This window comes from Myotis nattereri (assembly GCF_964212035.1).
Source record: "Myotis nattereri genome assembly, chromosome: 9".
Lineage (NCBI taxonomy): Eukaryota > Metazoa > Chordata > Mammalia > Chiroptera > Vespertilionidae > Myotis > Myotis nattereri.
The window spans coordinates 61,287,173-61,299,395 of record NC_138084.1 but is presented as its reverse complement, the minus strand read 5'-3'; the positions used below and the strand labels follow the sequence as shown (position 1 = coordinate 61,299,395).

At 36.6% G+C, this 12,223-nt stretch overlaps 1 protein-coding gene across 1 annotated transcript in view; it reads left to right on the top strand.

Moving 5' to 3' along the window:
* The window catches only part of SESN3 (sestrin 3), a 49,671-nt gene extending 38,451 nt beyond the window's left edge, over positions 1-11,220 (top strand). The window contains exons 6-10 of the mRNA XM_081100143.1: positions 216-390; positions 4,888-5,006; positions 6,082-6,272; positions 8,496-8,640; positions 9,270-11,220. Coding sequence (XP_080956269.1) covers positions 216-390; positions 4,888-5,006; positions 6,082-6,272; positions 8,496-8,640; positions 9,270-9,356 — 717 coding nt within the window. The 3' untranslated portion in view covers positions 9,357-11,220. The remainder of the gene's footprint in view (positions 1-215; positions 391-4,887; positions 5,007-6,081; positions 6,273-8,495; positions 8,641-9,269) is intronic.
* Positions 11,221-12,223: the final 1,003 nt, after the last annotated feature.

Sequence of the window (12,223 nt, the reverse complement as noted above, 5' to 3'; positions counted from 1 at the left end):
CTAGATCAAATATATATCTCAACTTTCTACTGGTATATTTTATAACTGAAAATGTTTGAAGCTGTGATATGATTTTCTTTGGGGTTGGTGGGAATCCCACTCAGGAACTTAATAATAGTACTGATGCCTCCGTACATCACAAGGTGCCTGTGGGAGGGAGAGATGTTTGCTGGAGCCACTTCTCATATTAACACCATCGTCTTACCTGTCTCCAGATTGTAGGTTCCCTAAGTGAGCTGGAGGCCTTGATGGAAAGAATGAAAAGGCTTCAAGAAGAAAGGGAAGATGGAGACACATCTCAGGAAGAAATGACCACTCGTTTTGAGAAGGAGACGAAAGAAAGTCTTTTCGTTGTCTCTGGAGATACTTTTCATTCATTTCCTCATTCAGGTGCCTTTTTTTCACTGTCTTTTAGTTGTTCTTGGAACCCTGACAGGCCACCTTCAGTGTTTTCCATGTGGTTTTGTAAAAATGGTTGTGCTACCACGTTCCCTTTATTTCTTTCTCGTCCTCTGCGTTAATAGATGGTATACCTGACACTACTGCTTCCTCTATTATGTTGGTTCATCTCTGAATATATTTCAGATCCAGGTGGGAGGAACGCCCAACTTTGTACTTCATACTCTATCCTGGATAAAATGTATTCAAAGCAGACCAGTTGCTTATAAAATTAGATAGAAATATTTAATTCATCCTATTTTTGTGAATTTTTTTTCATGATCAGTGAAATCCTGTTTCAGTAGATATAATTTTTTAAAAATATCTCTGCCTTTTGTGTGGGTGGAGAGTATGTAGGAGGACTATTCTCACACTGCTGCTTTTCCAGGTTAGTTTAAAATTATATTGTACTTGCATTTGCATTTCTTTGGAGAAATCTTTGGAATTTATAAAAACATATTATTTGGGTTATTTTCTTAGGTTAAATTTGGAGGAATTTATTTCATACTTAAAGCTAGGCTTCTTTGCTGTAGTCTTAAAAATACGTTTTTATCTAATACTCTAAGAGACTTTGAAAAAGGAGGGAAACTTTTTAATTATGACTAAAAAAGATATTAAACACCATGTAGTAAGTGTTATTAAAATAGCATAGACTCAGTAGAAAGCATAAATCCTTCAAAGTCATCCATCTACATAACATTTATTTTTAAATAACAGTTCCATTTTGGCTTAAAAGGGGGCTTCAAAATGACTAGTCTTAAGACTAGTCAGTCTCATAAGTTCTGAGAGTAATTGATTTGGCCATACTTACTTGTTAACTTTAAACATAGCATCAACCAATAGCTCTCGGAAATTTTGCCAGGAAAAATAAGAATTCCTTTTATTATTTCTCATGATGATCCTTTTTTTCTATGAAGATATTTATCCTCAAAATTGAGTATTTTAAGTACTAGTTTCTCAGAGCTTCTAATCAGTATGAAATCCCCCCAAAAAAGGAAACCTGGTGTTTTAGTTATTTGTTTAATATTCGCTCTACAAACATTTACTGAGCCCCCCATATTCTCTCAGCACTGTGGCAGATAGATTTTCAGCCTACATGAGGCATGGTTCCTGCTTCCAGGGAGCTGTCATTGCTGGTGGGAAAGGGAAGTAATGACAATGCAGAGTGGAATGCAGAAGGTTTGTGAGCCCAGAAGAGGACCCTGAACCCAGCCTTAGTGGGGGGAGGAGTGTGGACAGAAGGGGTGCCCAGAGGATGACTTTCTCCAACCATTTGGCTCTAAGCTGAGTCTTAGATCTTGAGTGCAGGGATGTCAGGCAGTGGCTGGGGGACAGGGAAGTTGGTGTAATCAGCATCCACGCCTGAGCCAAGGCACGATGGTAAGGAAATAGGATGCTTGCTTCAGGAACAAATGGCCGTGTTGTTAGGACATAAATCATGAGATAGGTAATGTGACAAGGAGCTGGGTAGGTGGACAGGGTCTTATCATGGTGATTGATCTTTCTAACCTTAAGGAACAGATAAGCTGCCTTAGTTTGGACATTTGGAGTTCCTATGTGTATACAACATTCAGTCCAGGGATGTCTGCCCAGTGCTTCTCAAGCTTTGCTGTGCATGTGAGTCACTGGGGAATCTGGCTGGAGCGCAGTCAGTCTGGGCTAGGACGGGATAGGCCACACTTTCTGTCACAGCTCCAACTGGGACTAATGCTAGTCTGCAAACACACTTGGAGTAGTAGTGATGATCAGGAGAGGGCTTTTAGCTCAAGATAAAGTTTTGGAAGTTTTCAGCATATAATTAGGGGTTAAAATCAAAATAATTATAAAAATCATCCAGATAAAACAAATGGGACAATGAACAATAATGGGCCTAGGGCCCTGGCTGGGTGGCTCAGCTGGTTGGAGCGTAGTCTCATACACTAAAAGGTGGTGAGTCAACCCATCGATGTCTCTCTCTCCCTCTTTCTCCTCCTCCTTCTCCCTTCCCCCATCCTTCCTTCCTCCCTTTCTCTCTCTCTCAAATCAATAAAAAAAGTAATTATTATAATAGTAATAATGAGCCTAGAGTTAACCTTCTAGGTAAGCCAATATTTTTAAATGTAAACAATTTTATTAAAGTTACTAATATCTTTTTGCTTTTAGACATTACTTTCTGAGAGCTTCTCTAAGATCACTAGAGTTTAAAAGATAGGTTTTTGTTTTTATTTTTTACTACTGAAAATCTTTTTTGGATCCCAGTTTCGAGCAGGACTACTGCCTTCTAAAATGAATTTTTGACTAGCAAGTCTTAGACCCTAGCCAAAAAATTGTGTTCTAATTTTAACAGAAGAGGCTGTATCATTTGTAAATCATTCAAGGAAATAAATCATTTCATTATTTACTCTTAAACATACTCTTAAACATACCCTGTACTAAATGTGCTGGTCACACAAAGATAAGTTAGAAAAATAACTTCATACACTGGCTAATTGAGTCATTTTTATAAAGTTAGCAAAGTTTTAAAATAGAAATTTATTTTGTCCTATGCAAAATTTCTTGATTTAAAAAAAAAAATTAAAAAGTAAAAAATTTCTTGGTTTAACCAGTGTGATAAAGCATTCCAGATTCTATGGAGAGATTCTAACAATAGATTTCAAGTCTTTTGATGAAAATAAATATTTAAAGTGTTATATGGGGGTGATATTCTATAGCTTGGTAACAGACTTAACTAGCTTTTATTGGGTGTGGTTTTGTTTGTTTTTTTTTCAAGTTAGAAAGGTGTTTCGTTATAACGTTTTCTGTATTTTATTAATAGTTACTTCTTAGGGGCAGAAGAGTGCAGACAAAGTGCAAAATACTATTTGTTTTCAGGTCAGACTTTGAAATATTTATTTAGGTAGAATTAAAGTGAGAGCTTTAGATTTGTTAATCACAGTAGTAATTTTAATTTTTTTAAACTTTAACCTCTTAAGATAAATTTAGGAAAAAGATATGTGTGGTTTGAGAGATCTTTGTATATTTTTTTTTTCTGTAGACAAAACTGTCTAGAAAACAGGTCTCAATTGACTCCTAATTTAAAAATAAATGAATGGATAGTATTCATATGATACATTTTTATGTTATTTGGTTAGTTACTCCTCATTGTTTAAAGATGTTTAAAAGTCATATGACAATCCAAATATGTATATGAGCAAGACAAAAACTATCATTAAAGTCAAAAGAACCAGCTAAGTAAAGTCAACTGAAACCACCGAGCTGTCCAGTGTGAGGGGAAAATCACTTCAAGAGAGAAACTGTTTTACAGAGTTTAGTTATCACTTACTGTGCTTGGTTTAATTTTACTTTGCACTCCACAAAACTCCTAACTTTCATTGTGGCCTCGGCAATTGCATTTTTTTTTTTTGCTTTATTTTATTGATTATTATGGGATGGACAAGCTTAACCTCATTGGTAAATGTTAAGAGATAATGCATTGAAAACGCCATTTATTAAGCATTTCTATTTCCCCAGAATAGAGAACTGGAGCATGAGGAGGAGGCAGCAGAGTGGTTGAGGAGTGGTCCAGGGGAGCCTGAGATTTCTCTTTAGAGCTGAAAGTCACTTTGAAGCTTTAGACCAATTTCAGTGATTTAATGTTTACAAGTTTTCCACGTCATCTTTACTAATCCACATTGTATTTCTTTCTGACACTCAGCACCAACAATAGTATTCCTAACTTACATTTGGTTTACTTAGGTCTTAAGTAGATATTTCTTTTACTGTTAATGAAACAAAGAAAAAAATAAATAACAGGTATGTAGCATAGTACCTGCTATAGAGTAAGTACTCAACCATGCCAGTTTCATTGGTGTAATTAAGGAGTTAGGCAAGAATTTCAGTAAACTATTTCCTAGGTTGGGTAGTCTGGGCACTTGATCTTTCAACTAAAAATATTAGTGACTCCTTAAAGTCCACTTTCCTCACTGTTGTGTTCCCTTCCCAGTCCTTCTCCTTATATGCCTCTTGGTAAACTAAAAATGAACTTATTTTCCCTGTGAATCCAGATGAAACACCATCTATCTAATTTTAATAAAATCTCTCTTAACATTCGGCTCACTTAAAGTGCTCTTTACCTTCACCTCTTCTCTTTCCCCACATCCCACTTCATCCCCAGAAAGATCAAAAGTTTAAGCGTTTTAACCAGAGGCCTGGCTGTCTTCCTTGTCTAAATGTGCTACTACTATTTAGGTATTTTAATTTCATCAATTTTTTGACTGAGTAATAACTATAGTTAAATGCTAAGATGGCCAAGATTTGGTAATGAAATTGTGTACGAAACTTCAGTAGTAGATATTTTATTTGAATTTAAGCCAGGTAGTCAATATTGTCACTTTGGAAATCCATGGAAAAGCTAAAAAGTGGAGGAAAATGGAGAGGTTTCATTGTTCTAACTAAGTGGTTTCCCTAACACTAGTTTGTTGTTGTTCTTAGATTTTGAGGATGACATGATTATAACATCTGATGTCTCCCGATATATTGAAGACCCCGGTTTTGGGTATGAAGACTTTGCTAGACGAGGAGAAGAGCATTTGCCAACATTCCGAGCTCAGGTATGAGATATCTGTATTTCAGAGAAAATAGAGAATAAATACTGTTATTTTAACTGTGACATGTTGAAATATAAATAAATTGACCTCTAAAGAAATTAATAGGTCATTTTGATAGAGTCTGTAAATCATTTTCTTTAATCTTGTTTTCAGCCTAGTTTAATTTGATGTCTTAATAGGTAGATTATTATTTCAACACTAGAGGCCCGGTGCATGAAATTCATTAAAGGGGGGTCCCTCAGCCCGGCCTGCAATGACGCCAGCGTCCCTCGCCCCGGCCTCTGGCCCGAGGCCCTTCCCCTCCCTCCGCGCAGCCAGGGCGTGGACGCTGGGCTCGCATTGCCGGGGCAACATGGCCAGCGTCCTGCCCTGGCCACAATGAGTGCCGCCATCTTTGTTGCGGCATGACAGTTAATTTACATATTACTCTTTAATTAGATAGGATTTTCCCAGCTAAGAAGGCAAAAGGAAAAGGTTTTCTTCAATTACAGCATTATTACATTGTAGTTGTATAATATTCATACCATTTGGGGGGGGGGCATAGCAGAGAAGAAACCCAGTGATGTATCATATCACATTTATAATAAAAAGATATTTTGTAATACGATCCTAGATCGGTAGCTAATGGCTTCAGAGTTATCCCCTCCCCACCCCTAGAAAAAACAGTCACAATAGTGATGTGACCCCTAAAGTGGGTGCAAATTTGAATTAAGACAAACTCCATTGTGCCTATTTCAGATGATCTGCTAACTGTCCGTGTCATTGAATAGGTTTGGTTACATAAGAATAGTCCAAGATCTTCTGGGGTTCTTTCAGATAAGGGCGTAGTTTGCATAGCATTTGACCACAGGAAGTAGCCAGTTTATCACCGACATGCTACACCCTGAACCCCACTGAGGAAATAGCATGGCACTCCAATCTACAAACTGATGTGAAGGCTTTTTAGCAAAGCTACAAACTTAGAAATAAATTTGAATATCTTCATTTACTTGCTTAAGTAGTTATAGTTAATAAAAACCTAGAGTTTACTTAAATGAAGAATGCACATTTTGTAAGTGTATACATTTTACTCTTTTAGGACTATACCTGGGAAAACCATGGGTTCTCCCTGGTGAACAGACTTTATTCTGACATTGGACATCTTCTTGATGAAAAGTTTCGCATGGTCTACAGTCTCACCTATAACACTATGGCCACCCATGAAGATGTCGACACAACCATGCTGCGCAGAGCTTTATTTAACTATGTCCACTGTATGTTTGGAATCAGGTATGCTCATTGTGGCGACGGGTTTACACATTTCTAAAAGAAAAATCTGACACTAGCCTTACTCCTGTCCTGTTTAGGAGTATGTATTTTGGGGAGAAAATATTACATGTGGACTTCTGATTTTGGAAAATTAATTCCATTTTATAGAAAAGCATTTTTCTATGGTTAACTGTTGTGAATATTAATATGCATATGTAAATACAGTAGTAATAATTTACTAACGAGGGAAGAAAATATCAGGAATCATTGCAGATAGGATAAAATCAGACTCAGTTTGAGAATCCTTCCTGGAAGAAATAGCAGTTAAAAACCATATCTTATATTCCTTTAGATCACTTTAATAAATGCTGGTTAGTTAGTTAGGTAGTTAGTTTGAATGAGTGATAATTAGGATATAAATAAAACTAGGATAGATTCTTCTTTCATAAAGCTTGCATAAGTTCACATAAAAACACTGAAAGAAAACTGTCAGTCAATGTAAATTAATAGCCTCTACATTTTTTAAAGATTAGCATTGAGAGGACAGTGAATAAATGAGATTGAATAGTCTAATCATGGTGTAATCAGGAAAGCTTTCTTTTTTTTAATATGCCCTTTTGAGCTGTTTTTTGAGCCTTTATGGAGATAGATCTGTAGAAAGAGAAATCCCCAGATGTGGATGCATTCAGTTTGACTCTGTACCATGTTCTTTCAGATATAGTATCAGAAAGTCTCTGTGAAGTGGAATTAGAATTTAAGTGAAGTAGTTTCTATAATTTTAATGTAAAAAACTTTTTTTCTGAAAAATCAACATTCTACCTAGAAGACACTATTATGATGATAAATAGTAATTGCTATTTACCCACTTACCATCCTAGACAATAAGTTATCACAGAATCATTACATTTTAAAACAGATATTATACCTACCTAATTAAGAAAAATAAACAGCAATAGAATTTAATTCAGTTGTGATAAATCTTTATTCATGACAATAAATAACAAATGTTATGGTGACTTTATCTCTGAGATGCTACTAAATAAAGCTTATAAAAAATCCTTGAGATACTATTATTTAAGCATTGTATTTGGGTTAAATATTAACTGAAAATATAGACCAGAAATTCTACAAACCCCCACTACTGCATTTACCCTCCGGTCTGCCTCTGTGCCTACTTCTTCTGGCTCTTCTTACTGTGGATGAACTATCTATGCTCCTATGCCCTTGGGCACAAAGTCCCATCTCCTCTTCTTCTAAAGATCCTTATTCTAGCAATCTCCCCTCTCCTGCATGATCACCTTTACTCTCACTATTGGGTCTTTCCCATCTGTATATAAACATGCATTTCTCTCATCTGTAAACAGATTCTTTTTTAAAATATGATTTTAATGATTTTTAGAGAGAGATGAAGGGAGAGGAATAGAGATAGAAACTTGGATGAAAGAGGAACAGCATTGATCTCCTGCCTTCTGCACACCCCCTACCAAGGATCAAGCTTGCAAACGAGGCATGTGCTCTGATGGGGAATGAACCAGAAACTTCTTGGTTCCTGGGTCTACGCTCAACCACTGAACCACGCTGGCTGGGCTGAACAGATCCTTTTTCTTCATCATGCTTTTCCCTCTGACTATTGCCTCATTTTTCTGCTCCTGTGCACAGCAAATCTCTTTGGTAGTATATTTACTATCACTATTTTCTTACCTCTCATTCTCTCTTGAAACCACTATCTTATTTAGGTTGCCAGTGACCTCTGTACATGCTACTTCAGTTTCCAGTTATCATCTTATTTGAGTCATTACTCCTTCTTCCTTGAAACACTTGACTCCTACTTAGGGCTTTATACTTGCTCCTGGTCTTTGCTCAGATGTTGACCTCTCAGAGAGGCCTATCTGAAACCACAGTTCCTCTCCTCCTAGCCCCCAGTTTCACTTTATCTCCAGAGCAGTTCTCACCGTCTGACATACTATGTTTATCTTTTTAATTTTTTTTTTTTTTGCTCCAATAGAATTTAAATTCTACAAGATTGTGGGTTTTTGTCTATTTTGTTCATTTGCGTATCACTAGTGCCTAGAAGAGTACATGGAAAGCACATGGCACATAATGGGCACTCAATAAATATTTTTAGATGAATTTAATTAATGAGCTTTTGGTATTTAAATTACTGGACAATAAATGTCTCCATTACAGCTTTAGAAATCAGAAATTGTGATTTTGTCATAATAAAGCTGTTGTCATTACTCATAGGTATGATGACTATGATTACGGAGAAGTTAATCAATTACTTGAACGAAGCCTGAAGGTTTACATTAAGACAGTGACCTGCTATCCTGAGAGAACTACCAAGCGCATGTATGATAGTTACTGGCGTCAGTTCAAACACTCAGAAAAGGTGTGTTTCATGACTAAACATTATACCATAGATAGATGTTCAATATAAGAAGTAATGATTATGAAAATATTAATAAATTAGTGCCATTATAGAAATGGAAGTGGCATAATCTAGCCAACTGTTTTTTAAATATATTTTTAGCCCTAGTCTGTTTGCACAGTGGATAGCGCGACGGCCTGCAGACTGAAGAGTCCCAGGTTCGATTCCAGTCAAGGGCACATACCTGGGTTGGGAGCTTGATCCCTGAGGAAGGGAGAGGGAGAGAGAGAGAAAAACATCAATGATGAGAGAGAATCATTGATTGGCTGCCCCCTGCATGCCTTCTACTGGGGATCCAGCCCGCAACCTGGGCATGTGCCCTGACCGGAAATCAAGCTGGTGACCTCTTGGTGGATAGGATTGTGCTCAATCCACTGAGTGACACCAGCCGGGCACAAGAGCCATTTTTTATAAACAGTTTTCTTGTGAGTTTCACATCATGTGCATGTATAGCAGTGCCCAGGCCTGTATGTTTGTGTATGAGTCTTTATATACAAGAAAACCTTTGTGAATGTCTGCTATATGAAAAAAGTTTAAAGTTTATCAGTTGTTTATAATTGTCATTAAATTGATAACATTTTTATTTCCAGGTTCACGTCAATTTACTGTTAATGGAAGCACGGATGCAAGCTGAACTTCTGTATGCGCTTCGTGCCATAACTCGGCATTTGACCTGAAGCCTCACCCAGGGAAAATGTCAGATGTGTGTAAAGACCTTTTCACATAAGATATATACATCAGAAGCTGTTTGTGATGTAGCATCAAAAGTTATTCAATTCTCTGTGTCAAAGTTTAGCCGTTTTTGGGGGCGGCTGTAATGTGCAATGATGTGTTTTCTTTTTCTTGATGCTTAACATTACTAACAATTGCGAAAATAATACTGAGGAGCACTACTTTGTATTGTTTATAGTTGGAGTTTTGGAAACTGATCATAAATCATGAACCTGGTTTGTTAATGCTTAACTTCAGCGCTTTGGGGTTTGTGTGTATGTGTATTTCTCTCCCCACCTTTTTTTTTGTTGTCGTTAAATAAGGAAAAGCGCTTACAATCTGCTCAAGCAATTGTTTATTCAGATATTGGAATTCAGCAAAGAATAACCTCTGGCCACTCCACTTTTCATGGTGTGTCCTAAATCTGGCAGAGGGAAAGCATGCGCTGTTGAACTAAGCTGCTCACAGGACACAGCCCTGTGTCCCCAGGAGATTATTGTCAGGCACTGTTTGGTTTTTTTGTTTGTTTTTGTTACTGCTATTGGCGATAACGTGAAATGTGATACAGCCATTGTCCATAATTTAATGTGAAATTAATCATGATGAATTCTATAGCATGCTACTGAAATGCCAAATTCAGCTATTTTCTTTCTCTTCTGAAACAGAAGTTTCAGTTTTCCATATCAGATGTGTATATTAAAGGTGGAATTATACACAATCCTTCCTATCACTGACAGTAATCCTCCGTCATCTTCAGTTATCAGTGCTCACAGTGCTGCTTATAGTTCATTTAGTTGGCACATGTAATCTTGTACCCACACTAGGCTGACCAAAAATTTTGTTTGCACATATTTCTTTTCTCATAGTGTTTTCTATATTGCAGTATGCGGAAGAAGGTTACTATACCTATATTTTTTCCTGTTAGGCTTTTAGAACTTATTTTCCATGATTTTTCTTATAATAGGTTAAACGGTTTATTATTCAAAGGTAAAAATTGTGTTTCTATGCATTAATGTGAATGAACAACAACAACAACAACAGAAAGAGTGCAATATGTTAAAGAAACATACTAAACTTCCCCCTATTATGTCACTGCAGAAGTGTCCTTTAAGACAGAGCCATAAAGAAATTTGGTTCAGATTTCTTTATTGCACAAGGCTTTCCCCTTACTGGGGTTGACAGTGTTCCTTTCATAAAGCCAAAGCATCCCCTTCCCCAGAAAAATCTCTTTGGACGACGAGTTTAAAAATAATGAACAAGTCTTAGGGGAGGAATATAAGCATCCAAAAAGTCACATTGTTGCATTGGTTTATGTTGCTTGATTAGACTATCTTCACAGAGCACAACATTATGTGTTTATAGCTTTAATTTGTGTTACGTTAATGAACCAGCGAAGTGCCTAAAGAGATGCTTACAGCCATCTGGTGGGACACAACTGCACGGCTTAAACACTTTGTGGTTAATTAATGGTGACTTGAATTGTACACCAACATGCTAATTTTTTAAAAGCAGATCAATTTTTTCCTAGTAAATAATAGTAAATAGTTAAAATTTTTGTTAGATTTCCCACAAAGATTTCATTTTAGACTTATTTGTTATATAGGACTTGCTTTTTCCCCCTCTCTCATGAAAGAATAGTGGGCTAGTGTTTTGTTTAATAATTCCCCCCCCCCTTCCATTTATCATCCTTTTCTGGTACAATGCAGTAGGTTGCTTTCTTTTAGATTTTGTTCCAGATGAGAAAATAGAAAGATGACTGTGAGCCCAGTAACATAAGGCAGTTCTGCATTTTTGAATTCCAAGATCTTCTTTGAAAACTTCCATGTGAGGAAAAAAATAACCAATTTTTTAAAGACGAGGGTGGTTTATTTAAAGAGATTACTCAAAGAACTTGTGCCAGGTTTCTTCTGTTTTGTTTATTGATATGCCATATATTGGCTTTATTCAATATCACATTATATAGATACGTATTTTAAAAGTATATAGGAAAATGGCAAAACCTAGACGACAACATTAATGTCCATTTAACTTTCCAAACTTTAGAAAACTTTCAAGCTGAGGATCTCTTTTATTCTTGACATTTGTTTTTTTAATAGTAGTCCTTCAGTTAATAGCCCTGTGTTTGTGCAGGGGACCTCTATTACAGGAGGAAGATGATTGTTATATATTGAAAAGGAGGAGAAATTCTGACAGAACACCATATGAGCTTTAGACCAAAAGAGGAAACAAGGCTTAAGTAACTAAAATGGCCACTTCATTTTTGTTTTTTGCTTTTTCCCCTCAGAAATGTAAGTAGTTGGAGTTTGGGTTACGGAAACTCAGTGCCTTTACTAGATCTCTTCCCTAGCAAGGTTTCTTCCCTCAGCATTGACCCATCTCGTCAGTAATCAGGAAGATAAGTTGGCTTGGAACTATAAACAGAAACAAAACCATCTATTTATGAACCTCAGTGAACCAGCCTAGAGAAGGTGACCTCTGGAGGTGCTTGATTAAGCACCTACTCAGACGCATGCGCAGCATTCCAGGTTGTGGATACCATTTTACAGCGAGCTTGCTGTGGACTTTATCTAATGCAGACTTGAAATTCCGATGCGGTTTTCCAGGGTGGTATTTTTTCAGAGTATTGAATTTACTATGTAGTAATTTATAGTATAGCTTTTTATATTAAAATGTGATATTTTTAAAAGAGCTATCTGGTTCAATTGGTGAAGTGATGTGGTTATACGAGACTCTAACCTATCCCATGGGCTCACATCGTGCCAAACTTTAAATGTGCAAGTGTACGTGGAAAAAAAAGCACATGCGAATGTGAATTCTCTACCTTCGTAGCTTA